Source organism: Heptranchias perlo, unplaced genomic scaffold (assembly GCF_035084215.1).
Source record: "Heptranchias perlo isolate sHepPer1 unplaced genomic scaffold, sHepPer1.hap1 HAP1_SCAFFOLD_47, whole genome shotgun sequence".
Lineage (NCBI taxonomy): Eukaryota > Metazoa > Chordata > Chondrichthyes > Hexanchiformes > Hexanchidae > Heptranchias > Heptranchias perlo.
The window spans coordinates 9253040-9279261 of NW_027139484.1; the positions used below are offsets into that span (position 1 = coordinate 9253040).

At 52.4% G+C, this 26222-nt stretch overlaps 2 protein-coding genes across 3 annotated transcripts in view; one reads left to right on the top strand and one right to left on the bottom strand.

The window, feature by feature from the left end:
• Nucleotides 1–3153, bottom strand: part of LOC137313336 (uncharacterized) — a 34181-nt gene extending 31028 nt beyond the window's left edge. Inside the window, exon 1 of the mRNA XM_067979455.1 lies at nucleotides 2434–3153. The gene's annotated coding sequence lies outside the window, so the exon portion shown is untranslated. The remainder of the gene's footprint in view (nucleotides 1–2433) is intronic.
• Nucleotides 2413–26222, top strand: part of LOC137313334 (NACHT, LRR and PYD domains-containing protein 3-like) — a 32639-nt gene continuing 8829 nt past the window's right edge. The window contains exons 1-5 of one of the 2 annotated variants that reach the window (XM_067979451.1): nucleotides 3175–3258; nucleotides 19423–19555; nucleotides 20829–20924; nucleotides 22957–23123; nucleotides 25984–26152. In XM_067979451.1, coding sequence (XP_067835552.1) covers nucleotides 20861–20924; nucleotides 22957–23123; nucleotides 25984–26152 — 400 coding nt within the window. In that variant the 5' untranslated portion in view covers nucleotides 3175–3258; nucleotides 19423–19555; nucleotides 20829–20860. Of the gene's footprint in view, nucleotides 3259–19422; nucleotides 19556–20828; nucleotides 20925–22956; nucleotides 23124–25983; nucleotides 26153–26222 lie in introns of both variants that reach the window. The other variant, XM_067979450.1, reaches the window with a different exon arrangement.

Sequence of the window (26222 nt, forward strand, 5' to 3'; positions counted from 1 at the left end):
CCACACCAGACGCCGACATCTGCAGTCCAACACTCCCGTCCGACCTAACTTGAACTCCCGCCCTTGCGACAAATTGATTGGTAGCTGACGTCACCTCAGCAGCATCCCCACCAGAGAGCACTGGTTTGGTTAGCAGACGGAATGATGATATGCGTGGCAAACAACAAACTGATGCGCAGCCGCGCCCACCGCAGTTAAGGTGGAATCGTGCCTGCAACCCTCCGAGATCTCTGCGCTATTCCAATTCTGGCCTCTTGCCTATCCCCCGATTTCCATCACTCCACCATTGGCGGCCGTGCCTTCAGCTGCCTGGACCCCAAGCTCTGGAATTCCGTCCCTAAACCTCTCCACCTCCCTCTCCTCATTTAAGATGCTCCTTAAAACCTACCTCATCGACCAGGATTTTGGTCATTTGTCCCAATATATCCTTATCACAATATTGTGAAATTTTGTTTGATAATCGCTCCTTGGGACATTTTACTATGTTAGAGGTGATATATTAATGCATGTTCTTGTTCTAAATAGAGGCATAGAGTACAAAAGCATGGAAGATATGTTGAACGTTTAAAAACATTGGTTTGACCACAACTGGAGTACTGTGTCTAGTTCTGGCCATTCGACTTCAGGAAAGATGTGAAGGCCTGAGAGAGGGTGCAGAAAAGATTTACGAGAATGATTCCACGAATGAGGGACTTCAGTTACGTGGATAAGTTGGAGAAGCTGGCGTTACCCCACTTCCCCCCCACGCCCGGCCCCGTTACCCCACTTCCCCCCGACGCCCCCCTCTCCCCCCACCACGCCCGCTTTCACCCACCACGCCCTGTCCCGGTACCCCACTCCCAACCCACGCCCTGTCCCATTAGCCCACTCCCCCACCACGCCCCCCTCCCCCCACCACGCCCCTCTCTCCCCCACAACGTCCTGCCCCGTTACCCATCTCACCCCACCACGCCCCCTCTCCCCCACCACGCCCTGTCCCGTTACCCCTCACACCCACCACGCCCTGTCCCGTTACCTCACTCCCCCCCACGCCCAGTCACGTTACACCACTCCCCCCACCACGCCCCCCTTTCCCCCACCACGCCCTGTCCCGTTACACCACACCCCCCCACGCACGGTCCCGTTACCCCACTCCCCCCCACGGCCGGTCCAGTTACCACTCTCCCCCGCACGCCCTGTCCCGTTACCCCACTCCCCCCACGCCCTGTCCAGTTACCGCACTCCCCCCACGCCCTGTCCCGTAACCCCACTACCCCCCACGCCCAGTCCCGTTACCACACTCCCCACCCACGCCCAGTCCCATTAGCCCACTACCCCACCACGCCCCCTCTCCCCCACCACGCCCTCCTCTCCCCCACCACGCCCTGTCCCGTTAACCATCTCACCCCACCACGCCCTGTCCCGTTACCCCACTCACCCCATGCCCTGTCCCGTTACCCCACTCCCCCCACGCCCAGTCACGTTACACCACTCCCCCCACCACGCCCCCCTCTCCCCCACCACGCCCTGTCCCGTTACACCACCCCCCCCATGCACGGTCCCGTTACCCCACTCCCCCCCTACGCCCGGTCCCGTTACACCACTCTCCCCCACGCCCGGTCCAGTTACCCCTCTCCCCCGCACGCCCTGTCCCGTTACCCCACTCCCCCCGCCCTGTCACGTTACCCCACTCCCCCCACGCCCTGTCCCGTTACCCCACTCACCCCCCAAGCCCTGTCCCGTTACCCCACTCCCCCCACGCCCTGTCCCGTTACCGCACTCCACCCCACGCCCTGTCCCGTTACCCCTCCCCTTCACCACGACCCCTTCCCGCACCACGCCCTGTCCCGTTACCCCACTCCCCCACCACGTCCCCCTCTCCCCCCACCACGCCCTGTCCCTTTACCCCTCTCCCCCACCACGCCCCCTCTCCGCCCACCACGCCCCCTCTCCCCCCACCACAGCCCTCGGTCACGTTATTAACGTGTAAGGAATCTTACAACACCAGGTTATAGTCCAACAGTTTTATTTGAAAAGCACAACCTTTCGGAGGCTTTCTCCTTCGTTAGGTGAGTTTGGGATTCCACGGAAGGTGCCGTATTTATATTCAGAGAACAATGCCAGGTGATTACAGATAATCTTTCCAACTGCCCGTTGTCAAGGCAATCAGACAGACAGACATTACATACAGGACGACTGAATATACAAACGGTCCGAACCCAAAGACAGACAGAGAGAGAGAGCGAAACATCCGAAAGGAAGTGAAAGACAGAGAATGACCCGTTGTACTAAAAACAGAAAACTTTTTTTTCGCTGGTGGGGTTACGTGTAGAGTGACATGAACCCAAGATCCCGATTGAGGCCGTCCTCATGGGTGCGGAACTTGGCTATCAATTTCTGCTCGACGATTTTGCGTTGTCGTGTGTCTCGAAGGCTGCCTTGGAGAACACTTACCCGAAGATCGGAGGCTGAATGTCCCTGACTGCTGAAGTGTTCCTCGACTGGGAGGGAACCCTCCTGTCTGGCGATTGTTGCGCCGTGTCGTTCATCCGTTGTCGCAGTGCCTGCATGGTCTCGCCAATGTACCATGCTCCGGGGCATCCTTTCCTGAAAGCTTGTGATCTGATATAAAACTGTTGGACTATAACCTGGTGTTGTAAGACTCCTGACATTTTACCACCCCAGTCCATCACCAGCATCTCCACGTCATCTTTATTCACGGGACGGGGCTGTGTTGTGCGCAGGCGCACTGCCTCTTACGGGCGGAGTTTGCTCCGTGCGATCACTGGCGGCCATTTTGTGATCGCGGCCGGCCCGGGTGGAGGGTCGGGCGGGGAGCCGTGATGGCGGCGGCAGAGGATCGGATACAAGCCGTGGAACAGCAGTTCCAGGTCTTGGAGCGGCGGTTCCGGACCATGGTGGAGCGGCAGAAGGCGGCGGTGAAGAGGGGCGGCGGTGAGCAGTGGTTCCAGACCGTGGAGGGGTGGTTGCGGGTGGCGGAGGAGCGGTTCCGAGAAGCGGAGCGGGCCCAGGCCGAGGAGGAGCAGCGGTTCCAGGTCATGATCGGCGATGATGAGGATTGGTTCTTGGATGATGGGGATTGGTTCCAGGTCTTTCCGAATTTGTACTCGTTCGTGAAGGAGAGGCGGTTCCAGCCCAGGATGCCCAAAGTGGCGGTGATGATGGGCGGCGATGAGGAGCGGAGGGTCCGGGCCAGGGGGCTGATCTCCAGATCGCTGAATCGAAGGCCGCGCGGCATGTGGTTGAATAAAGTGGCAGGTTGGTGCTGCAGGACGGGGAGTGGTCAGTACTGAGAGTGAGGGTGATGAAGCGGATCAGTTCAGAGAGTGAGGGTGATGGAGCGGGTCAGGACTGAGAGTGAGGGTGATGGAGCGGATCAGCACTGAGAGTGAGGGTGATGGAGCGGGTCAGGACTGAGAGTGAGGGTGATGGAGCGGATCAGCACTGAGAGTGAGGGTGATGGAGCGGGTCAGCACTGAGAGTGAGGGTGATGGAGCGGATCAGCACTGAGAGTGAGGGTGATGGAGCGGGTCAGGACTGAGAGTGAGGGTGATGGAGTCAGCACTGAGATTGAGGGTGATGGAGCGGGTCAGCACTGAGAGTGAGGGTGATGGAGCGGGTCAGGACTGAGAGTGAGGATGAACGAGCGGGTCAGGACAGAGAGTGAGGGTGATGGAGCGGGTCAGTGCTGAGAGTGAGAGTGATGGAGCTGGTCAGTACTGAGAGTGAGGGTGATGGAGCGGGTCAGTACTGAGAGTGAGGGTGATGGAACGGGTCAGCTCAGAGAGTGAGGGTGATGGAGCGGGACAGTACTGAGAGTGGGGGTGATGGAACGGGTCAGTACTGAGAGTGAGGGTGAAGGAGCGGGTCAGTACTGAGAGTGAGGTTGATGGAGCGGGTCAGTCCTGAGAGTGAGGGTGATGTTGCGGGTCACTACTGAGAGTGAGGGTGATGGAGCGGGTCAGTACAGAGAGTGAGGGTGATGGAGCGGGTCAGCACTGAGAGTGAGGGTCATGGAGCGGGTGAGTACTGAGAGTGAGGTTGATGGAGCAGGTCACTGCTGAGAGTGAGTGTGATGGAGCTGGTCAGTACTGAGAGTGAGGGTGATGGAGCGGGTCAGGACAGAGGGTGAGGATGATGGAGCGGGTCAGCACTGAGAGTGAGGGTGATGGAGCGGGTCAGCACGATGAGTGAGGGTGGTGGAGCGGGTCAGTACTGAGATTGAGGGTGATGGAGCGGGTCAGCACTGTGAGTGAGGGTGACGGAGCGGGTTAGTACTGAGAGTGAGGGTGATGGAGCGGGTCAGTACTGAGAGTGAGGGTGATGGAGCGGGTCAGTGCTGAGAGTGAAGGTGATGGAGCGGGTCAGTACTGAGAGTGAGGGTGATGGAGCGGGTCAGCACTGAGAGTGAGGGTGATAGAGCGGGTCAGTACTGAGAGTGAGTGTGATGGAGCGGGTCAGTACTGAGAGTGAGGGTGATTAAGCGGGTCAGTACTGAGAGTGAGGGTGATGGAGCCGATCTGTACTGAAAGTGTGGTTGATGGAGCGGGTCAGCAGTGAGAGTGAGGTTGATAGAGCGGGTCAGTGCTGAGAGTCAGTGTGATGGAGCGGGTCAGTTCTGAGAGTGAGGTTGATGGAGCGGGTCAGCACTGAGAGTGAGCGTGATGGAGCGGGTCAGTACATAGATTGAGGGTGATGGAGCGGGTCAGTACTGAGAGTGAGGGTGTTGGAGCGGGTCAGTACTGAGAGTGAGGGTGATGGAGCGGGTCAGTGCTGAGAGTGAGTGTGATGGAGCGGGTCAGTGCTGAGAGTGAGGGTGATGGAGCGGGTAAGTACTGAGAGTGAGGTTGATGGAGCGGGTCAGTACAGAGGGTGAGGGTGATGGAGCGGGTCAGCACTGAGAGTGAGGGTGATGGAGCGGGTCAGCACGATGAGTGAGGGTGATGGAGCGGGTCAGTACTGAGATTGAGGATGATGGAGCGGGTCAGCACTGTGAGTGAGGGTGATGGAGCGGGTTAGTACTGAGAGTGAGGGTGATGGAGCGGGTCAGTGCTGAGAGTGTGGGTGATGGAGCGGGTCAGTACTGAGAGAGAGGTTGATGGAGCGGATCAGTACTGAGAGTGAGGTTGCTGTAGGGGTTCAGTACTGAGAGTGAGGGTGCTGGAGCGGGTTAGTACATAGAGTGAGGGTGATGAAGCGGGTCAGTACTGAGAGTGAGCGTGATGGTGAGGGTCAGTACTGAGAGTGAGGGTTATGGAGCCGGTCAGCACTGAGAGTGCGGGTGATGATGAGGGACAGTACTGAGAGTGAGGTTGATGGAGCCGGATAGTACTGAGAGTGGGGGTGATGGAGCAGGTCAGTACTGAGAGTGAGGGTGATGGAGCGGGTCAGTACTGAGAGTGGGGGTGATGGAGCAGGTCAGTACTGAGAGTGAGGGTGATGGAGCGGGTCAGTACTGAGAGTGAGGGTGATGGAGCGGGTCAGCACTGAGAATGTGGTTGATGGAGCGGGTCAGCACTGAGAGTGAGGGTGATGGAGCGGGTCAGTACTGAGAGTGAGGGTGATGGAGCGGGTCAGTACAGAGGGTGAGGATGATGGAGCGGGTCAGCACTGAGAGTGAGGTTGATGGAGCGGGTCAGCACGATGAGTGAGGGTGATGGTGCGGGTCAGTACTGAGATTGAGGGTGATGGAGCGGGTCAGCACTGTGAGTGAGGGTGACAGAGCGGGTCAGTACTGAGAGTGAGGGTGGTGGAGCTGGTCAGTGCTGAGAGTGAGGTTGATGGAGCGGGTCAGTGCTGAGAGTGAAGGTGATGGAGCGGGTCAGTACTGAGAGTGAGTGTGATGGAGCGGGTCAGTACTGAGAGTGAGGGTGATAGAGCGGGTCAGTACTGAGAGTGAGGGTGATGGAGCGGGTCAGTACTGAGAGTGAGGGTGATGGAGCGGGTCAGTACTGAGAGTGAGGGTGATGGAGCGGGTCAGTACTGAGAGAGAGGTTGATGGAGCGGATCAGTACTGAGAGTGAGGTTGATGTAGGGATTCAGTACTGAGAGTGAGGGTGATGGAGCGGGTCAGTACTGAGAGTGAGGGTGATGAAGCGGGTCAGTACTGAGAGTGAGCGTGATGGTGAGGGTCAGTACTGAGAGTGCGGGTGATGATGAGGGTCAGTACTGAGAGTGCGGGTGATGATGAGGGTCAGTACTGAGAGTGAGGGTGATGGAGCGGGTCACTACTGAGAGTGAGGGTGATGGAGAGGGTCAGTAGTGAGAGTGAGGGTGATGGAGCCGATCAGTACTGAAAGTGAGGGTGATGGAGCGGGTCAGCAGTGAGAGTGAGGGTGATGGAGCGGGTCAGTGCTGAGAGTCAGTATGATGGAGCGGGTCAGTTCTGAGAGTGAGGTTGATGGAGCGGGTCAGTGCTGAGAGTGAGGGTGATGGAGCGGGTCAGTCCTTCGAGTGAGGGTGATGGAGCGGGTCAGTGCTGAGAGTGAGTGTGATGGAGCGGATCAGTGCTGAGAGTGAGGGTGATGGAGCGGGTAAGTGCTGAGAGTGAGGTTGATGGAGCGGGTCAGTACAGAGGGTGAGGGTGATGGAGCGGGTCAGCACTGAGAGTGAGGGTGATGGAGCGGGTCAGCACGATGAGTGAGGATGATGGAGCGGGTCAGTACTGAGATTGAGGATGATGGAGCGGGTCAGTACTGAGAGTGAGGGTGATGGAGCGTTCAGTACAGAGATTGAGGGTGATGGAGCGTGTCAGTACTGAGAGTGAGGTTGATGGAGCGGGTCAGTACTGAGAGTGAGGTTGATGGAGCGGGTCCGCACTGAGAGTGAGGGTGCAGGAGCGGGTGATTGCTGAGAGTGTGTGTGATGGTGTGGGTCAGTACTGAGAGTGAGGTTGATGGAGCGGGTCAGTACAGAGGGTGAGGGTGATGGAGCGGGTCAGATCTGAGAGTGAGGGTGATGGAGCGGGTCAGTACTGAGAGTGAGGGTGATGTCGCGGGTCAGTACTGAGAGTGAGGGTGCTGGAGCGGGTCAATACTGAGAGAGAGGGTGATGGAGCGGGTCAGTACTGAGAGTGAGGGTGATGGAGTGGGTCAGTACTGAGAGTGAGGGTGATGAAGCGGGTCAGGTCTGAGAGTGAGGGTGATGGAGCGGGTCAGTGCTGAGAGTGTGGGTGATGGAGCGGGTCAGTACTGAGAGAGAGGTTGATGGAGCGGATCAGTACTGAGAGTGAGGTTGCTGTAGGGGTTCAGTACTGAGAGTGAGGGTGCTGGAGCGGGTTAGTACTGAGAGTGAGGGTGATGAAGCGGGTCAGTACTGAGAGTGAGCGTGATGGTGAGGGTCAGTACTGAGAGTGAGGGTTATGGAGCCGGTCAGTACTGAGAGTGCGGGTGATGATGAGGGACAGTACTGAGAGTGAGGGTGATGGAGCCGGATAGTACTGAGAGTGTGGGTGATGGAGCGGGTCAGTACTGAGAGTGGGGGTGATGGAGCAGGCCAGTGCTGAGAATGAGGGTGATGGAGCGGGTCAGTACTGAGATTGAGTGTGGTGGAGATGGTCAGCACTGAGAGTGTGGTTGATGGAGCGGGTCAGTACTGAGAGTGATGGTGATGGAGCGGGTCAGTACTGAGAGTGAGGGTGATGGAGCGTGTCAGTACTGAGAGTGAGGGTGATGGTGAGGGACAGTACTGAGTGTGAGGGTGATGGTTCTGGTCAGTACTGAGAGTGAGGGTGATGGAGCGGGTCAGCACTGAGAGTCAGAGTGATGGTGCGGGTCAGTACTGAGAGTGAGGGTGATGGAGCGTTCAGTACAGAGAGTGAGGGTGATGGAGCGTGTCAGTACTGAGAGTGAGGTTGATGGAGCGGGTCAGTACTGAGAGTGAGGTTGATGGAGCGGGTCCGCACTGAGAGTGAGGGTGAAGGAGCGGGTGATTGCTGAGAGTGTGTGTGATGGTGTGGGTCAGTACTGAGAGTGAGGGTGATGGAGCGGGTCAGTACAGAGGGTGAGGGTGATGGAGCGGGTCAGATCTGAGAGTGAGGGTGATGGAGCGGGTCAGTACTGAGAGTGAGGGTGATGTCGCGGGTCAGTACTGAGAGTGAGGGTGCTGGAGCGGGTCAATACTGAGAGAGAGGGTGATGGAGCGGGTCAGTACTGAGAGTGAGGGTGATGGAGTGGGTCAGTACTGAGAGTGAGGTTGTTGGAGCGGGTCAGTACTGATAGCGAGGGTGATGGAGCGGGTCAGTTCTGAGAGTGAGGGTGATGGAGCGGGTCAGTGCTGAGAGTGAGGGTGATGCAGCGTGTCAGTACTGAGAGTGAGGGTGATGGTGAGGTTCACTACTGAGAGTGAGGGTGATGGAGCCGGTCAGTACTGAGAGTGAGGGTGATGAAGCGGGTCAGGTCTGAGAGTGAGGGTGTTGGTGCGGGTCACTACTGAGAGTGAGGGTGATGGAGCGGGTCAGTACAGAGAGTGAGGGTGATGGAGCGGGTCAGTACTGAGGTTGATGGAGCGGGTCAGTAATGAGAGTGAGATTGATGGAGCGGGTCAGTTCTGAGAGTGAGGGTGATGGAGCGGGTCAGTACTGAGAGTGAGGGTGATGGAGCTGGTCAGCACTGAGACTGAGGGTGATGGAGCGGGTCAGTACTGATAGTGAGGTTCATGGTGCCGCTCAGTTCTGAGAGTGAGGGTGATGGAGCGGTTCAGTACTGAGAGTGAGGGTGATGGAGCGGGTCAGTTCAGAGAGTGTGGGTGATGGAGCGGGACAGTACTGAGAGTGAGGGTGATGGAGCGGGTCAGTACTGAGAGTGAGGGTGGTGGAGCAGGTCAGCACTGAGAGTGTGGTTGATGGAGCGGGTCAGTACTGAGAGTGAGGGTGATGAAGCGTGTCAGTACTGAGAGTGAGGGTGATGGTGAGGGTCAGTACTGAGTGTGAGGGTGATGGAGCCGGTCAGTACTGAGAGTAAGGGTGATGGTGCGGGTCAGTACTGAGAGTGAGGTTGATGGAGCGGGTCAGTACTGAGAGTGAGGTTGATGGAGCGGGTCAGTACTGAGAGTGAGGTTGACGGAGCGGGTCCGCACTGAGAGTGAGGGTGAAGGAGCGGGTGATTGCTGAGAGTGTATGTGATGGTGCGGGTCAGTACTGAGAGTGAGGGTGATGGAGCGGGTCAGTGCAGAGGGTGAGGTTGATGGAGCCGGTCAGATCTGAGAGTGAGGCTGATGGTGCGGGTCAGAACTGAGAGTAAGGGTGATGGAGCGGGTCAGGACTGAGAGTGAGGGTGATGGAGCGGGTCAGTACTGAGAGTGAGGGTGATGTCGCGGGTCAGTACTGAGAGTGAGGGTGAAGGAGTGGGTCAACACTGAGAGAGAGGGTGATGGAGCGGGTCAGTACTGAGAGTGAGGGTGATGGAGCGTGTGAGTACTGAGAGTGATGGTGATGGAGCGGGTCAGTTCTGAGAGTGAGGTTGATAGAGCGGGTCAGTTCTGAGAGTGAGGGTGATGGAGCGGGTCAGTTCTGATAGTGAGGGTGATGGTGCGGGTCAGTACTGAGAGTGAGGGTGATGGAGCGGGTCAGTACTGAGAGTGCGGGTGATGGAGCGGATCAGTTCTGAGAGTGAGGTTGATGTTGCGGGTCACTACTGAGAGTGAGGGTGATGGAGCGGGTCAGTACTTAGAGTGAGGTTGATGGAGCGGGTCAGTACAGAGATTGAGGGTGATGGAGCGGGTCAGTACTGAGAGTGAGGATGATGGAGCGGGTCAGTACTGAGAGTGAGGGTGTTGCAGCGGGTCAGTACTTAGAGTGAGGATGATGGAGCGGGTCAGTCCTGTGTGTGAGGGTGATGGAGCGGGTCAGTACTGAGAGTGAGGGTGATTTAGCGGGTCAGTCCTGAGAGTGAGGGTGATGGTGCGGGTCACGACTGAGAGTGAGGGTGATGGAGCGGGTCAGTACAGAGAGTGAGGGTGATGGAGCGGGTCAGCACTGAGAGTGAGGGTGATGGAGCGGGTCAGTACTGAGAGTGAGTTTGCTGGAGCAGGTCATTACTGAGAGTGAGGGTGATGGAGCGGGTCAGTACTGAGAGTGAGGGTGGTGGAGCTGGTCAGCACTGAGAGTGAGGGTGATGGAGCGGGTCAGTACTGAGAGTGAGGGTGATGGAGCGTGTCAGTACTGAGAGTGAGGGTGATGGTGAGGGTCAGTACTGAGAGTGAGGGTGATGGAGCGGGTCAGTACAGAGAGTGAGGGTGATGGATCGGGTCAGTACTGAGAGTGAGGTTCATGGAGCGGGTCAGTACTGAGAGTGAGGTTGACGGAGCGGGTCCGCACTGAGAGTGAGGGTGAAGGAGCGGGTGATTGCTGAGAGTGTGTGTGATGGTGCGGGTCAGTACTGAGAGTGAGGGTGATGGAGCGGGTCAGTGCAGAGGGTGAGGTTGATGGAGCGGGTCAGATCTGAGAGTGAGGTTGATGGAGCGGGTCAGAACTGAGAGTCAGTGTGATGGAGCGGGTCAGTACTGAGAGTGAGGGTGATGGAGCGGGTCAGTACTGAGAGAGAGGGTGATGTCGCGGGTCAGTACTGAGAGTGAGGGTGAAGGAGCGGGTCAACACTGAGAGAGAGGGTGATGGAGCGGGTCAGTACTGAGAGTGAGGGTGATGGTGCGGGTCACTACTGAGAGTGAGGGTGATGGAGCGGGTCAGTCCTTAGAGTGAGGTTGATGGAGCGGGTCAGTACAGAGATTGAGGGTGATGGAGCGGGTCAGTACTGAGAGTGAGGATGATAGAGCGGGTCAGTACTGAGAGTGAGGGTGTTGCAGCGGGTCAGTACTTAGAGTGAGGATGATGGAGCGGGTCAGTACTGTGTGTGAGGGTGATGGAGCGGGTCAGTACTGAGAGTGAGGGTGATTTAGCGGGTCAGTCCTGAGAGTGAGGGTGATGGTGCGGGTCACGACTGAGAGTGAGGGTGATGGAGCGGGTCAGTACAGAGAGTGAGGGTGATGGAGCGGGTCAGCACTGAGAGTGAGGGTGATGGAGCGAGTCAGCACTGAGAGTGAGGGTGATGGAGCGGGTCAGTACTGAGAGTGAGGGTGATGGAGCGTGTCAGTACTGAGAGTGAGGGTGATGGTGAGGGTCAGTACTGAGTGTGAGGGTGATGGAGCCGGTCAGTACTGAGAGTAAGGGTGATGTAGCGGGTCAGCACTGAGAGTCAGAGTGATGGTGCGGGTCAGTACTGAGAGTGAGGGTGATGGAGCGGGTCAGTACAGAGAGTGAGGGTGATGGATCGGGTCAGTACTGAGAGTGAGGTTCATGGAGCGGGTCAGTACTGAGAGTGAGGTTGACGGAGCGGGTCCGCACTGAGAGTGAGGGTGATGGAGCGGGTGATTGCTGAGAGTGTGTGTGCTGGTGCGGGTCAGTACTGAGAGTGAGGGTAATGGAGCGGGTCAGTACAGAGGGTGAGGTTGATGGAGCGGGTCAGATCTGAGAGTGAGGGTGATGGAGCGGGTCAGAACTGAGAGTCAGTGTGATGGACCGGGTCAGTACTGAGAGTGAGGGTGATGTCGCGGGTCAGTACTGAGAGTGAGGGTGAAGGAGCGGGTCAACACTGAGAGAGAGGGTGATGGAGCGGGTCAGTACTGAGAGTGAGGGTGATGGTGCGGGTCACTACTGAGAGTGAGGGTGATGGAGCGGGTCAGTCCTTAGAGTGAGGTTGATGGAGCGGGTCAGTACAGAGATTGAGGGTGATGGAGCGGGTCAGTACTGAGAGTGAGGATGATGGAGCGGGTCAGTACTGAGAGTGAGGGTGTTGCAGCGGGTCAGTACTTAGAGTGAGGATGATGGAGCGGGTCAGTACTGTGTGTGAGGGTGATGGAGCGGGTCAGTACTGAGAGTGAGGGTGATTTAGCGGGTCAGTCCTGAGAGTGAGGGTGATGGTGCGGGTCACGACTGAGAGTGAGGGTGATGGAGCGGGTCAGCACTGAGAGTGAGGGTGATGGAGCGGGTCAGTACTGAGAGTGAGTTTGCTGGAGCAGGTCATTACTGAGAGTGAGGGTGATGGAGCGGGTCAGTACTGAGAGTGAGGGTGATGGAGCGGGTCAGTACTGAGAGTGAGGGTGATGGAGCGTGTCAGTACTGAGAGTGAGGGTGATGGTGAGGGTCAGTACTGAGTGTGAGGGTGATGGAGCCGGTCAGTACTGAGAGTAAGGGTGATGGAGCGGGTCAGCACTGAGAGTCAGAGTGATGGTGCGGGTCAGTACTGAGAGTGAGGGTGATGGAGCGGGTCAGTGCAGAGAGTGAGGGTGATGGAGCGGGTCAGTACTGAGAGTGAGGTTCATGGAGCGGGTCAGTACTGAGAGTGAGGTTGACGGAGCGGGTCCGAACTGAGAGTGAGGGTGAAGGAGCGGGTGATTGCTGAGAGTGTGTCTGATGGTGCGGGTCAGTACTGAGAGTGAGGGTTATGGAGCGGGTCAGTACAGAGGGTGAGGTTGATGGAGCGGGTCAGATCTGAGAGTGAGGGTGATGGAGCGGGTCAGAACTGAGAGTCAGTGTGATGGAGCGGGTCAGTACTGAGAGTGAGGGTGATGGAGCGGGTCAGTACTGAGAGTGAGGGTGATGTCGCGGGTCAGTACTGAGAGTGAGGGTGAAGGAGCGGGTCAACAATGAGAGAGAGGGTGATGGAGCGGGTCAGTACTGAGAGTGAGGGTGATGGAGCGTGTGAGTACTGAGAGTGAGGGTGATGGAGCGGGTCAGTTCTGAGAGTGAGGGTGATGGAGCGGGTCAGTTCTGAGAGTGAGGGTGATGGAGCGGGTCAGTTCTGAGAGTGAGGGTGATGGTGCGGGTCAGTACTGAGAGTGAGGGTGATGGTGCGGGTCACTACTGAGTGTGAGGGTGATGGAACGGGTCAGTACTTCGAGTGAGGTTGATGGAGCGGGTCAGTGCAGAAATTGAGGGTGTTGGAGCGGGTCAGTACTGAGAGTGAGGATGATGGAGCGGGTCAGTACTGAGAGTGAGGGTGATGGAGCGGGTCAGTACAGAGAGTGAGGGTGATGGAGCGGGTCAGTACTGAGAGTGAGGGTGTTGCCGCGGGTCAGTACTTAGAGTGAGGATGATGGAGTGGGTCAGTACTGTGAGTGAGGGTGATGGAGCGGGTCAGTACTGAGAGTGAGGGTGATGTCGCGGGTCAGTCCTGAGAGTGAGGGTGATGGTGCGGGTCACGACTGAGAGTGAGGGTGATGGAGCGGGTCAGTACAGAGAGTGAGGGTGATGGAGCGGGTCAGCACTGAGAGTGAGGGTGATGGAGCGTGTCAGTACTGAGAGTGAGTGTGATGGAGCGGGTGAGTACAGAGGGTGAGGTTGATGGAGCGGGTCACTACTGAGAGTGAGGGTGATGGAGCGGGTCAGTACTGAGAGTGAGGGTGATGGAGCGAGTCAGCACGATGAGTGAGGTTGATGGAGCGGGTTAGTATTGAGAGTGAGGTTAATGGAGCGGGTCACTACTGAGAGTGAGGGTGATGGAGCGGGTCACTACTGAGAGTGAGGGTGATGGAGCGTGTCAGTACTGAGATTGAGGGTGATGGAGCGGGTCAGCTCTGTGAGTGAGGGTGATGGAGCGGGTTAGTATTGAGAGTGAGGTTGATGGAGCGGGTCAGTACTGAGAGTGAGGGTGATGGTGCGGGTCACTACTGAGAGTGAGGGTGATGGAGCGGGTCTGCACTGAGAGTGATGGAGCGGGTGAGTACTGAGAGTGAGGTTGATGTAACGGGTCAGTACTGGGAGTGAGGGTGATGGAGCGGGTCAGTGCTGAGAGTGAGTGTGATGGAGCGGGTCAGTACTGAGAGTGAGGGTGATGGAGCGGGTAAGCACTGAGAGTGAGGGTGATGGAGCGGGTCAGTGCTGAGAGTGAGTGTGATGGAGCGGGTCAGTACAGAGGGTGAGCGTGATGGAGCGGGTCAGTACTGAGAGTGAGGTTGATGGAGCGGGTCAGCACGATGAGTGAGGGTGATGGAGCGGGTCAGTACTGAGATTGAGGGTGATGGAGCGGGTCAGCACTGTGAGTGAGGGTGATGGAGCGTGTTAGTACTGAGAGTGAGGTTGATGGAGCGGGTCAGTGCTGGGAGTGAGGATGATGGAGCGGGTCAGTGCTGAGAGTGACGGTGATGGAGAGTGAGAGTGATGGAGCGGGTCAGTACTGAGAGTGAGGGTGATAGAGCGGGTCAGTACTGAGAGTGAGGGTGATAGAGCGGGTCAGTACTGAGAGTGAGGGTGATGGAGCGGGTCAGTCCTGAGAGTGAGCGTGATTAAGCGGGTCAGTACTGAGATTGAGGTTGATGGAGCGGGTCATTACTGATAGTGAGGGTGATGGAGCTGGTCAGTACTGAGAGTGAGGGTGATGGAGCGTTTCAGTACTGAAAGTGAGGGTGATGGAGCGGGTCAGTCCTGAGAGTGAGGATGATGGAGCGGGTCAGTGCAGAGAGTGAGGTTGATGGAGCGGGTCAGTACAGAGTGTGAGGGTGATGGAGCGGGTGAGTACTGAGAGTTAGTGTGAAGGAGCGGGTCAGTACTGAGAGTGAGGGTGATGGAGCGGGACAGTACTGAGAGTGAGGGTGATGGAGCGGGTCAGAACTGAGAGTGAGGTTGATGGAGCGGGTCAGTACCGAGAGTGAGGTTGATGGAGCGGGTCAGTGCAGAGTGTGAGCGTGATGGAGCGGGTCAGTGCAGAGTCTGAGGGTGATGGAGTGGGTCAGTGCAGAGTGTGAGGGTAATGGAGCGGGTCAGTGGAGAGGGTGAGGGTGATGGAGTGGGTCAGTGCAGAGGGTGAGGGTGATGGAGCGGGTCAGTGCAGAGGGTGAGGGTGATGGAGCGGGTCAGTGCAGAGTGTGAGGGTAATGGAGCGGGTCAGTGCAGAGTGTGAGGGTGATGGAGCGGGTCAGTGCAGAGTGTGAGGGTAATGGAGCGGGTCAGTGCAGAGTGTGAGGGTAATGGAGCGGGTCAGTGCAGAGGGTGAGGGTGATGGAGCGGGTCAGTGCAGAGTGTGAGGGTAATGGAGCGGGTCAGTGCAGAGGGTGAGGGTGATGGCGCGGGTCAGTGGAGAGGGTGAGGGTGATGGAGCGGGTCAGTGCAGAGGGTGAGGGTGAAGAAGCGAGTCAGTGCAGAGAGTGAGGGTGATGGAGCGGGTCAGTGCAGAGGGTGAGGGTGATGGAGCCCTTCTCCGATGCCCCGCTGACCCGGCCCCTCTCCGGCGGCCCGCTGAATTTAAGGTGAAGTTTGATAAACACATGAGGGAGAAATGAATCGAAGGATATTCTGATGGGGTTCGATGTCGATGTCGGGGAAATGCTCGTGTGGAGCAGTTGGGCCGAATGGCCTATTTCTGTGCTGTCCAACCTGTGTCATTCTGTTTGAAAAGGGGAAGTGATGAGTCTGCTTTTTCTGAACCAGTTTTGTGAAAAGACAACATCGGGAGCTTTGCACTAATTCTGTATCATGGTACTAGAGAACTCCTCTGATGGAACTGGGAGATTCCAGCCAGAGCTTGGAATGTTCTGTAAATGTGAAATGATTTTATCTTCTTCGAGAAGATGAAACTACAAATGAGACCCTTGCATTACAGAGGAGAGGGTTTGAGTGGGTGAATAGTTCAGACACGTGTTTCTCCATCTCCAGCCTCTCTTTCCTTTCAATATTTTGTCACCTCCCAAATTTCTGCCCATCTTTCTGACAACTCCATGTGTGAATCTCTCCAATCAGGTTTCCCCTCCTGTCACAGCACTGAAGTGGCAATAATCAAAGTCACAAATAACACCTACTGTGTCTGTGACTGTGGTAATCTATCCCTCCTCATTCTTCTCCACCTCTGCAGCCTTTGACACGGTCGATCACAATCTCCTCCTCCAACGCCTCGACTCCATTGTCCAGCTCAGTGGGACTGCCCTCATTTGGTTCCACTTTTACCTGTCCAGTCGTAGCCAGAGAATCTTCATCAAAGGTGTCTCTTCCCGCCCCCTCGAGATCTAACCTCGCCCCCTCCTCTTTCTACTCCAAATGCTGCCCCTTGGACACATTATCCGAAGACAAGGGGTCAGCTTTCACGTGCACTGACAATACTCTGTTCTACCTCTCCACCCCTCCACTGCCTCTGCTTTGTCACGCTGTTTGCCCGACATCCAGTCTTTGACCAGCTACAACCAGCAAGTAACATTCACGCCAGACTGCCAGGCAATGACCATCTCCAACAAGAGAGAGTCTAACCACCTGCCCTTGACATTCAACAGCATTACCATCGCCGAATCCCCCACCATCAACATCCTGGGGGTCACCATTGACCAGAAACTTAACTGGACCAGCCACATAAATACTGTGGCTACAAGAGCAGGTCAGAGGCTGGGTATTCTGTGGCGAGTGACTCACCTGAGCAACTCGCCAAGGCTTCTTCGACAGCACCTCCAAACCAGCGACTTCTACAACCTAGAATGACAAGGGCAGGAGGCACATGGGAACAGCACCACCTGCAGGTTCCCCTCCAAGTCACACTCCATCCCGACTTGGAAATATATCGCCGTTCCTTCATCGTCGTTGGGTCCAAATCCTGGAACTCCCTTCCTAACAGCACTGTGGGAGAACCGTCACCAGACGGACTGCAGTGGTTCAAAAAGTCGGCTCACCACCACCTTCTCAAGGGCAATTAGGGATGGGCAATAAATGCTGGCCTCGCCAGCGACGCCCACATTCTCATGAACGAATTAAAAAAATATTTCTCCAAGTAAACATTTGGAAGACGAAAGACACCGTCTTCAGCCCCTGCCATGAATACTGTTCCCTCGCCAGTCATTCCATTCCCGTCCCAGCCAATGTCTCCGATTGAACCCGACTGTTCACAACCTCAGCGTTCGATTTGACATCAAGCTGAGCTTCTGATCTGATATTCTCTCCATCACAAGGACCGCCTGATTCCACCTCTGTAACATCGTCCATCTCCATCCCTGCTTCAGCCCATCTGCTGCTGAAACCCTCCTCCGTGCTTTTATCACCTGTCGACTCGATTTTTCCAATACTTTCCGGGCCGGCTTTGCTCCGTTCCCCCACTGTAAAGTTAAGTGAATCCAAAACCCTGCTCACCGATCACTTCTGAACCTACATTAGCTCTTGGTCCCCCAGCATCTCCAAATTAAAACTCTCGTCCTTGTGTTTAAATCCCTCCATGGTCCCATCTCTCCCTATCTCTAACCGACTCCAGCCCTACAAGCCCCTACCACCAAGATCTCTCTTTCCTCCGACTCTGGCCTCTTCTATATTTCACTCCCTCCTCACCCCATCTATGGCAGTTCTGCTTTAGAATCTTAGAATCATAGAAAATTTACGGCACAGAAGGAGGCCATTCGACCCATTGTGTCCGCGCTGGCCCAAAATGAGACATGCAGCCTAACCCCACTTTCCAGCACTTGGTCCGTAGCCTTTTAGGTTACGGCACTTCAGGTACACATCCAGGTAGTTCTTAAATGCGATGAGGGTTTCTGCCTCTACCACGCTTTCAGGCAGTGAGTTCCAGACCCCCACCACCCTCTGGGTGAAAAAATTCTCCTCAGCTCCCCTCTAATCCTTCTACCAATTACTTTAAATCTATGCCCCCTGGTTATTGATCTCTCTGCTCAGGGAAATAGGTCCTTCCTATCCACTCTATCTAGGCCCCTCATAACTTTATACACCTCAATTAATTCACCCCTCAGCCTCCTCTGTTCCAAAGAGAACAACCCCAGCCTATCCACTCTTACCACATAGCTAAAATTCTCCAGTCCTGGCAACATCTTCATAAATCTCCTCTGTCCCCTCTCCAGTGCAACTACATCCTTCCTGTAATGTGGCGACCAGAACTGTACCAGTACTCAAGATATGGCCTAACCAGTGTTTTATTCAGTTCCAGCATAACCTCCCTGCTCTTACATTCTATGCCTCGGCTAATAAAGGAAAGTATCCCGTATGCCTTCTTAACCACCTTATCCACCTGTCCTGCTACCTTCAGGGAACTGTGGACATGCATTCCAAGGTCACTTTGTTCCTCTATAGCTCAGTATCCTCCCATTTATTGTGTACTTCCTTGCCTTGTTTTCCCTCCCCAAATGCATTACCTCACATTTCTCTGGGTTGAATTCCATTTGCCACTTTTCTGCCAACCTGACCAGTCCATTGATATCTTCCTGCAGTCTAGTTTTCCTCCTCACTATCAACCACACGGCCAATTTATATATCATCTGCAAACTATCATGCTCCCTATATTTAAGTCTAAATGATTAATATATATCACAAAAGGCAAGGTGCTTAGTACTGAGCCCTGTGGAACCCCACTGGAATCAGCCTTCCAGTCTCAAAAACACCTGTCCACCATGACCCTTTATTCCTGCCACAGACAATTTTGGACCCAACTTGCCACTTTCCCTTGGATCCAATGGGCTTTTACTTTTTTGACCAGTCTGCCTTGTGGGACCTTGTCAAAAGCCTTTGCGAAAATCCATGTAGACTACATCAAATGCACCACCCTTAACAACCCTCCTTGTTACCCCCTCAAAAAATTCAATCAAGTTAGTCAGACATGACCGTCCCTTCAATCCATGCTGGCTGTACTTGATTACTTCGTGCTTTTCCAAGTGACAGTTTATTGTGTCCCTCAGAATTGATTTCAATAATTTGCCCACCACCGAGGTTAGACTGACTGGCCTGTCATTACTCAGTCTGTTGTGCGCTCCCTTTTTAAACAACGGTACAACATTAGCAGTCCTCCAATCCACCGGCACCACGCCTGTATCCAGTGAGGATTGGAAAATGAAGGTCAGAGCCTCCGCTATTTCCTCCCTTGCTTCTCTTAACAGCCTGGGAAACATTTTATCTGGCCCTGGTGATTTATCTACATTCAAAGATGCTAATCCCATTAATACTTCCTCGCACTATGTTGATCCCATCCAATATTTCACACTCCTCCCCCTTAACTACAATCTCTGCATCGTCCCCCTCTTTTATGAAGACAGATGCAAAGTATTCATTAAGAACCATACCAACATCTTCCACCTCCACACATAGTAAAGCCTTCAGTTATCCCGGCTCGATGTTCTGCAATTCTCTCCCCAAACCTCTCCACCTCCCTCTGCTCCTTTAAGACCCTTCTAATATCCACTTCTTGAATCAACCTTTTGACCACCCCTTCTTTATTCAGCATCCATCTTTTCTCTGATTCGGGTTCTGTGAAACGCCTTGGGATATTTTTTGATGTTAAAGGCGCTATGGAGATGCAAGTTTTCGTTGTTTATTTATTGTACTAGTGCCAGTGTGAGAGAAACAGCAGGAACTGAATTTTACAAAGTCTCAAACTTGGTTATAAAGTAATGCCGCCGAATAACTTCGAGAGTTTGGAGAAATTACTGATCTGAGACTTAATCACTTTTACATTTCCACAGTGGGGAAAGGAAAGGACACTGACTGATAGTTTGATGGGAAACGCGTGTGTGGGGTCGTACACAAGTGGAGAATCTTCAGAGTAAAACAGCAGCCATATCGACCAATTATATATTGATGGCGTTTTCTGAGATTGTAAGATGTTTAAAGCTATACAACAAATAAATTCTGTGCATCACCGAAGGGTTTAAAGTTACACGAACCATAACATTTCACATTAGTGTTAATATTCGAACAGTGGTAACTCTCCTCACCTCCTACAGTGCTCATTAGTGTTAATATTGGAACATTGGTAAATCTCCTCACCTACAGTGCTCATTATTGATAATATTAGAACAGTGGTAAATCTCCTCACCTACAGTGCTCATAAGTGTTAATATTAGAACAATGGTAAATCTCCTCACCTCCTACAGTGCTCATTCGTTTTAATATTAGAACAGTGGGAAATCTCCTCACCACCTACAGTGCTCATTAGTGTTAATATTGGAACAGTGGTAAATCTCCTCACCTACAGTGCTCATTAGTGATAATATTAGAACAGTGGTAAATCTCCTCACCTCCTACAGTGCTCATTAGTGTTAATATTAGAACAGTGGTAAATCTCCTCACATCCTACAGTGCTCATTAGTGTTAATATTAGAACAGTGGTAAATCTCCTCAACTCCGACAATGCTCATTAGTGTTAATATTAGATCAGTGGAAAATCTCCTCACCTCCTACAGTGCGCATTAGTGTTAATATTAGAACAGTGATAAATCTCCTCACCTCCTACAGTGCTCATCAGTCATTTGCTGACACATAAGAGATGTGGTAAATATATTCTAATAGAAGCACCAACCAGGAGACATCTCCCTGAACACATGGACAATGTCACTGCCCACAAACACCAGCGGAATCACACCCAGCTATATATTGTATTTGTGGATAGGTATCATATTCATATTCTGAATTTAATAACGTAGCTCAACAAATCAAAAATATTCAATACATCTGTAAATTAAATGATACAATACCCCCAAACTGTGTAAAACCGAGTGAATGTTCATTTAATTCATCAATGATCACCCTCTCCATATTTCCCTCCAGAATATTCACTACCTCAGGAATAACGCTGGTTCTGGCCTGCACTGTTTGAGTAAATCTTACCAATGGGCACTCCCAGTCCAGAGTCTTGTCCGACGGGAACTGGGTTGTGGAGATCAGAGGGACCCACTGGATTTCACTGAGCAGCTGTCTGTATCACACCTGATGTGGGGTGTTGATCATAACACTCGAGAAATTCTCGATCCCAGAACTAACAGCTGTTGTACTGATGGGGGAGAAGAGACTGGATATCATGTTTAACAAGAGAACGTTCTCATCATTTTAATATTTCTGTCTAATCCTCCCAGTAATATATTTATTACAGAGCATCAGAATCTGGGAACGTTTGTCACCACCATGGCTGAAGGACCAAACAGGGGAGAAGATCCAACATCTTCAACAAGAATGAGAATGGAAACAGGTAGGTTCAGAAAATTCATCAAAATATAATTTCTCTCCTGACAAAGGATCCAGATCAGGAGCAAGAACCTGCAGCTCACACAGGAAGAGGTAACAACACAGATACTGTGTAGATAGAGGGAAGTGAGTGACCATCTGGAGGGACATTGCAGTCACAGGTGGAGGGATCTCCTGAGTACTGGAATTGTCCAATAGATACCTGATGTTGGGGACTGTAAGGTGGATAGAGACAGTGACTCAGAGGATGGGGAGCAGGGGGACACCCCGAGTGGGGTGGGGGTGAGAGGTAGGCGGGGCACAGGAATAGGAGAGTGATAGTGGTGGGAGATTCTATAGTCAGGGGAATAGAGAGTCACTTCTGCTGCCCTGAGTAGGTACCGAATAGTAAGTTGCCTCCCTGGTGCTAGAGTGAACAACATCCTGGAACGCGTGGGACCACCTCTGAAAAGGAAGGGGGATCGGCAAATAGCCATAGTCGGAAACAATAATACGAATACGATTATAGAGGGAATATTAAGATTTAGTCTCGAGACTGTAAAAACAAGCCCTCCGGGTGGTGGTCTCCAAATTGTTTTACACTGGGCTGCTTAGGATGGAAATATGAGTCAGGTCAATGTGTGGCTGCAGGGCTGGAGCAGGAGGGAAGGGTCCACGGTCTTGGGGATCGAGTGAGTTCAGGGAGAAGGGACGGGACGGTCACGGTCTGAACCGACCAACAATGGTTTTACAGACTGGGTGAATGGAGCAGGAGGGAAGGGTCCACGGTCTTGGGGATCGAGTGAGTTCAGGGAGAAGGGAAGGGACGGTCACGGTCTGAACCGAACAACAATGGTTTTACAGACTGGGTGAATGGAGCAGGAGGGAAGGGTTCACGGTCTTGGGGATAGAGTGAGTTCAGGGAGAAGGGAAGGGACGGTCACGGTCTGAACCGACCAACAATGGCTTCACAGACTGGGTGAATGGAGCAGGAGGGAAGGGTTCACGGTCTTGGGGACTAGAGTGAGTTCAGGGAGAAGGGAAGGGACGGTCACGGTCTGAACCAACCAACAATGGTTTTACAGACTGGGTGAATGGAGCAGTGGGACGGTCATCAGCTGATATGACTGGAGGGTGGGAAACATCCGGGCCTGAGACTAGAGAGTGGAATTAATAAAACTGTTGGAGCAGGAACAGAAGATTTATGAAATAATGAAAAGTTATTAGCAGGATAAAAGGTAGGAGGTTTTTCAGTATTGGGAGATAAATTATGGATGTTGAGGGGGGGAAGAAAAACGAATAATGGATAAAATTCCCCAAAAATTGGAGTTTGGATTACGTTTTATGTCTGTGAATGTACAAATCATTCCAAACACATTTGGAAAGTCAGAAGCATAGGAGATATGGTCCAGGAGCTATGAGACCATATGGTTTAGGTTTACACGGGAATCAGAGCAAAATCTTCCTGGTTATAACATTTTGCGGGGAGTTTAATGAAGATTCTAACACTGATGGTGTTGGTGGGAATGTAGGTGTACTGGAGGAGGATGTGGGACCAGAGTTAGAGATAACTAGAGAAGGATTTGGATCTGAGAAGAATAACCAAAGTAGAGATGCCGCTGGACCTACAACCAATGTGGTTAAATGAAGTCAGGGAGGAGACTTTGGATATAAAATCTGCGCTGATGGATTCGAAAGAGACAAAGTAATGTATCTGTTCAAGAAAGAGAGAAGATAAACTGGGTAACTGGAGATCAATTAGTGTACATCAGCAGTGGGCAAACTACTTGAATCTGTAATTCCAGGTGGAATTAATGAACATTTAGAGATATAGGGGATGATCTGTAGACAAGTCGTGTTTCACATAATTAAACACCGGTTTTTAAGAATTGACTGTACGGATTGATGGAATGTAGCACAGGCGGTGTATATGGGTTTTCAGAAGGTGTTTGATAATGTGGCTCACAGGAGGCTTCAGCCGTTTGGTATAAGAGGAAATGTAGCCGCCCGGATAGAAAGTAAATAATGTGTTTAGTTTTCTCCATTTTTGTTCACAGATCCGAACACTGCAATCACTGAGTTCCTGACAAAGTGCGACGATTACCAGCTGTTCCAGTTGACGAAATTCTACCGGGACAGACTAGAACAGGCGATTGAAGAAGGGGTGGAGGGACTCAGTCTCATGTTAACAGGCGAGGACCATTTCAGTGGACAAGAATATCACGTAAGTGGGATGGACACAGAATGAGTTTGGATTATTTAAACGTAACAGAAGTGACAGAATATCACATCTTAGAATCACAGAATGTTACAGAACAGAAACAGGCCAAAAAGAGGAGAAATGGATAAAACTGAAAATTTTGAATCTGAACCAATGATACGAAGAGATGATAATACCCAATGGATCAGTCAGTATCTGTACAGAGAAAGGACAGGGTAACGACAAAAGCAACATGCATTTATATCGCGCCTTTAACATAGTAATTCGTCCCAAGGCGCTTCACAGGCGCGATTATCAAACAAAATTTGACACCGAGCCACACGAAGAGATATTCAGAGAGGTGACCAAAAGCTTGGTCAAAGAGGCAGGTTTTGAGGAGCGTCTTAAAGGAAAGGAGAGCGAGGTAGAGAGGCGGAGACGTTTAGGGAGAGAATTTTCAGAGCTTCTGGACTAGGCAGTTGAAGGCACGGCCACCAATGATGGAGCAACGACAATCGGGGATGCACAAGAGTCCAGAATTGGAGGAGTGCAGAGATCTGAGGGGTTTGTAGGGCTGGAGGAGGTTACAGAGATAAGGAGAGGCAAGGCCATGGTAGGATTTGTGCAAAATGATGAGAATTTTAAAATCGATCAGTTTCCGGATCGGGAGCCAATGTAGGTCAGCGAGCACAGGGGTGTTGGGTGAACGGGACTTGGTGTGAGTTAGGCTATGGGAAGCAGAGTTTTGGATGAGCTTAAGTTTACGGAGGCTGGAATGTGAGAGGCCTGCCTGGAGACCATTGGAATGGTGGAGTGTGGAAGTGACAAAGGGATGGTTTCGGTCTTCCCAATATTTAATTGGAGGAAATTTCCTCCGGACGCAACTATTCCAATGCTCTCCTGGCCGGCTTCCCATCTTCCGCCTTCTGTAAACTTCAACACATCCAAAACGCTGCTGCCTGTAACCTGTCCCTCCCCCGTCCCGCTCACCCCTCACTCCTGTGCTCGTTCACCTATCGCAGTTCTCGAATGACTTCAATTTTAAATTCCCATCCTCCTGTTTAAATCACTTCAAGGTCCTGCCCCTCACTAGAATTCTCTCTTGCTCTGACTCTGGCATCTTGTGCCTCTCCCCATCGCCCGACCAGCGGTGGCCTAGCATTCCGTAGTTTATGGACCCAGGCTCTGGAATTCACTCCCGAAAACCCTCCACCTCTCTATCTCCCTCTTCTCCTGAAAATTTGATTCTTTATCCAACTTTTGGTCATCCCTAATAATATGCCCTCCTTTGTCTCAGGCCCATTGTCTGATTCCACTCCTGTGAATCGCCGTGGGATATTTTTCTATATTAAAGGTGCAATGTTGTTGTTGATGAATCAAGATGTTCACAGAATATTTTGCCCATGTTCAGAATGGATCAGAACCCGGCCCAGTGATTACTTTATGTGCTCAATAAACTGGGAGATCCATCACGGAGCAGCTCCTTTCCTTCTCATTCTCAGTCTTTGTCTTTCACTCCACTCCTCAATATAAACTGGGAGATCCATCACGGAGCAGCTCCTTTCCTTCTCATTCTCAGTCTTTGTCTTTCACTCCACTCCTCAATATAAACTGGGAGATCCATCACGGAGCAGCTCCTTTCCTTCTCATTCTCAGTCTTTGTCTTTCACTCCACTCCTCAATATAAACTGTGAGATCCCATCACGGAGCAGCTCCTTTCCTTCTAATTCTCGGTCTTTGTCTTTCACTCCACTCCTCAATATAAACTGGGAGATCCCATCACGGAGCAGCTCCTTTCCTTCTCATTCTCAGTCTTTGTCTTTCACTCAACTCAATAAAAACTGGGAGATCCCATCACGGAGCAGCCCCTTTCCTTCTTATTCTCAGTCTTTGTCTTTCACTCCACTCCTCAATATAAACCGAGAGATCCCATCACGGAGCAGCTCCTTTCCTTCTCATTCTCGGTCTTTGTCTTTCACTCCACTCCTCAATATAAACTGGGAGATCCCATCACGGAGCAGCTCCTTTCCTTCTCATTCTCGGTCTTTGTCTTTCACTCCACTCCTCAATATAAACTGGGAGATCCCATCACGGAGCAGCTCCTTTCCTTCTCATTCTCTTTGGGGATAGAATATAAAAACAGGGAGGTATTGCTGCAGTTCTATAAGGTATTGGTGAGACCGCACCTGGAATACTGCATACAGTTTTGGTCTCCATACTTAAGAAAATACATACTTGCTCTCGAGGCAGTACAAAGAAGGTTCACTCGGCTAATCCCGGGGATGAGGGGGCGGACATATGAGGAGAGGTTGAGTAGTTTGGGACTCTACTCATTGGAGTTCAGAAAAATAAGAGGCGATCTTATTGAAACATGTAAGATTGTGAAGGGGCTTGATCGGGTGGATGCGGTAAGGATGTTCCCAAGGATGGGTGAAAATAGAACTAGGGGGCATAATCTTAGAATAAGGGGCTGCTCTTTCAAAACTGAGATGAGGAGAAACTTCTTCACTCAGAGGGTAGTAGGTCTGTGGAATTTGCTGCCCCAGGAAGCTGTGGAAGCGACATCATTAATTAAATTTAAAACATAAATCGACAGTTTCCTAGAAGTAAAGGGAATTAGGGGTTACGGGGAGCGGGCAGGAAATTGGACATGAATTTAGATTTGAGGTTAGCATCAGATCAGCCATGATCTTATTGAATGGTGGAGCAGGCTCGAGGGGCCGATTGGCCTACTCCTGCTCCTATTTCTTATTCTCAGTCTTTGTCTTTCACTCCACTCCTCAATATAAACTGGGAGATCCCATCACAGAGCAGCTCCTTTCCTTCAGTCTCAGTCTTTGTCTTTCACTCCACTCCTCAATATATTCATCATTATTCTTTACAGAAAGTCACTGAGCTCGCGGAGAAGGCAAACAGGACGGACAGTTCCAAACTTCTCCTAAATCTGGTGATGGAGAAAGGCTCTCAGGCCCGAAGGAAGATGTGGGAATCCTTTGTGAAAATGTACAGATTACCAAAGTTGGACAAAATACTGAAAGAGATTCAGGAACTTGGTACGGTAAAATCACACACTGAATTCAATTTCAGATTGAAACACTGCATAATTTACTATAATATTACACA